Here is a 3,234-nt window from a genome sequence, read left to right as displayed (position 1 = left end):
AAAGAATTTTGTCAAAGACAACATCAGCTACAGCAAGTTGAATGAGTTGTAGAGCTGCTGTGTCTTTTGTCTTACGGGATCGCCAGTCTCCAAGCTCTTTTGCATAGTCAGCTCTAGACGTCTCCGGTGATCTAGATGGTGGTTCAGGAAGTCCCTCTTCAACTATTTCCCAAAGCTCTCTGTTCATCAGAGTTGTCTTCATTCTAGCTGCCCAGAATTCATAGTTATTTCCTTCGAAGACAGCCACAAGTTGTGAAGGTTGCAGGTTTGACGCCATGTGTTTTTCTCCTTCTTGTTCTTCTTCTTTCCTTCTTGTTCTTTTGATTTTCTGGTTCTGTCTTGTTCTTTTCTTGATCAGACTTGTTCAAGCTTCTTCAGTCTTCTTCAGCAAGGCTCCAGGGATCAGCAGGAGCTCTGATACCATGTTGCAAACTGCAGAAAATTGCAGGTTCTCTTCATGCTTCTCTTGTTCTGTTTTTGGTCTTGTTCAAAGAAAAGAAAACAGATGAATGTTTGTGTGTAGAACGTATGAGTGAGAGGTGGTAGTAGATAGAGAAAGATGAAGTAGAGAACTGATTTCTTACTTGCTTGCTTTACACAACAATGGCCATTACATATTTATACAGAGAACAGAACACTCTCGATCTTTCTCCATATAGCCTTATTATTAACTTAGACTTAGGATTACTCTACACACTTTTGACTTATACTTAGACAACTGCAACACAAAGACTTTTTCACACCAAAACAACAGTTACCTTGACTTATTACTCTTCTTTTTTTTTCACGTTTTATGTTTTGTGGTTTGAGAACAAATAGGCATTATTCAACAAATACATCCTAATTCTGAAACAATAAAGTATGTTAGTCGACCACTTGACTTTGTGTTGGTTGACTTGATCGTTCTACTTGTGTGACATTCTTCTTCTTTGGTGGACTTTGAACTGGAACTCCAACATTTTTGCACTTCCTTGCGTTATGTCCACTTTCTCCACATCGGCCACAATGAATGATCCTTCTCTCCCTTGAAACCTTTGAAGGAGACTCATTCATAACCTTAGTCTTTTTCTTTCTTGGAGACTCGTTCCTTCCTTTTATCCGCTTAGGAATTTTCTTTCTTCCTCTTGATGATTCTGGTTCTGTTGGTGGTGGAATAATCTCTGCATCTCCTGTTTTTACCCAAAAGTTTATCCCATGGACAGCCTTAATTGGTGTTTCATACTGCTTTCTCCACGTCGAAGTAAGGTAACAAGCAGCCATATAATCCTCTTGTTTGCGCTTCTTTGCAGAAATGATTTTCAGGGCATGACGACAAGGCAATCCCGACATCTCCCACTTTCGACAAGTGCAAGTACGATCAACCATTTTCGTTTTGTATGAACTGTTTTTCTCTTTCACTTCAAATACCTCATATCCGCAAGGATATATAGTGCAGTGACGTATTTTACGTTGCTCCTGGCTGACTTTTTCCATTGCTTTTAGACTGAACTTCCCTCTGTGATTCATTGCTTTCATCTTCCTTGCCTCAATGCGCAACATAGCTCTTCTACGTATTGTTTCCAACATTTCCACGAGTGGCATTGATCTAGCAGGGTCAACCGCATGATTAAAAGACTCAGATATGTTGTTGCTTACATCATCACAAGTCGAGGATGGAGTAAAGAAGGCGAGGCTGCAATTTTTGGGATTCTTCATCATCATAGAATCATATACACTCATGTCATATGCCTTCACCTCATCCAGCCTCTTGTAGCTCTCTGCATCTCTTTCATTTTCTTCCATCCCTGCCTCGTCTCTCTCTGTTTCACACTCCAAAAATATATCTCTACTGCAAAAATAAACAGCAGGCCATCAAAACGAGAGTAAAACGACCTAATTTTGATAATTTCAGAGATAAACAAAGTTCACTTACCTCATTCTCGAGCTTTGTTTCGTCCCGATCCGTCTTTATGCAAAAAACACATCTCTAGCTAATGAGAATACCGATTAGAATCACCCTCATTCTACTGAAAATCTTTTCACTCTCTATTTTCTGTTTTTGTCGTGAAACCTAATTCTAACTTTATCCCCAGTTGTAGAAATAGACCAAAATGACGTGGTTAATTATGTTGTTTGGTTTAACCAGAATTAAATGAGAAACTAAACCAAATCAGACATGTCATTAAGCCATTGACGGCTAACATAACACCGTTTATGGTTTGTGGTAATTAGGTTAAAATCAAAAGTTTATGTATGTAATTCAAAAAATAAAGTTGTTTGTGTGGGTTTCGGTTTGGCGTTAAAGTTCGTGTGTTAAAAAACCGAGAGTCGTTAGTTCATGGAGGAATTGGCCATTTTCCAGGAGAGAGTTTTAGAAACTTATGTATCCATTAGAGAGAGTGTAAATTTCATTTATATGTAGAGACAAAAAAATGTAACTAAGTTAAAATTTACGGAATAGTAGATTTCTTTTGAAGTCTACAAACTATGCAGGAGACCTAGTTTGGAAGTCTATTATGATATATAATGTTTTTTTTTCTTGTTTTAATAGTTTTAATATATGATCTCAAAATTGTTGAATACACTTTTTTCTCAAGTGTAAACTTAGGAACGATATAAGCGTAAAATAATTTTCTTGTTTTTTGTTTGTTCATTAGGGGAAATAGTAATTTTACTAACAATATATTTTTCTTTTGTATTGATTGAATACGTGGTCTACTTTCACATTTCTTTGAAATTATGAGTTGTTTTTTTTTTTTTGCAAATCCATATTATTATAGTTACTATATGTATCAATATTGAGAACAAAAAAGTATAACAAATAAATTTGATAATAATTCTGTAAATAGTGTTTTATTCACTAATTAAAAACTAATATGTTATTTTATATGTTGTATTTGATTTCCTTCTAATGTGAATTATATGTTTGAATAATAATGCTTTGATACAGTTTAACACATAAGCATGCATGGTATTACTAAGAACCTGTCCTCGATAGATGCTCCAGCATGATGTATAGTTTGTGAGATGGATCCCAATATTGTATGGTCGAATTAACTATAACAATAATTCATCAAAAATTTGACAATATGTTTATCAGATTCTTTTTGTTGAATCTTCGTTCTGAACACTAATTCTGATGAATTATCGGAAATCCATCAAAATATTCCATTTTGACGAATTATCAATGATTTAATCCTGAAAATGAGTTAACTTGTAATGGTTAATCCTATTTGTGGTGATTCTTGTTTCTAG

At 35.2% G+C, this 3,234-nt stretch overlaps 1 protein-coding gene across 1 annotated transcript; it reads right to left on the bottom strand.

The window, feature by feature from the left end:
• Positions 1-424: 424 nt before the first annotated feature.
• LOC106340762 lies at positions 425-2,001 on the bottom strand. Its single transcript, XM_013779605.1, has 3 exons — positions 1,913-2,001; positions 585-1,828; positions 425-482 (listed from the first exon to the last, which is right to left on the bottom strand). Exons 1-2 carry the CDS (start codon positions 1,915-1,917, stop codon positions 865-867), a joined length of 969 nt encoding a protein of 322 aa, XP_013635059.1. The 5' UTR covers positions 1,918-2,001; the 3' UTR covers positions 425-482; positions 585-864.
• Between the last annotated feature and the right edge of the window lie 1,233 nt (positions 2,002-3,234).

The sequence above is a fragment of the Brassica oleracea genome, chromosome C4 (assembly GCF_000695525.1).
Source record: "Brassica oleracea var. oleracea cultivar TO1000 chromosome C4, BOL, whole genome shotgun sequence".
NCBI lineage: Eukaryota > Viridiplantae > Streptophyta > Magnoliopsida > Brassicales > Brassicaceae > Brassica > Brassica oleracea.
Note: the sequence above shows the minus strand (reverse complement) of the source record. Positions and strands in the feature narration are given on the sequence as shown.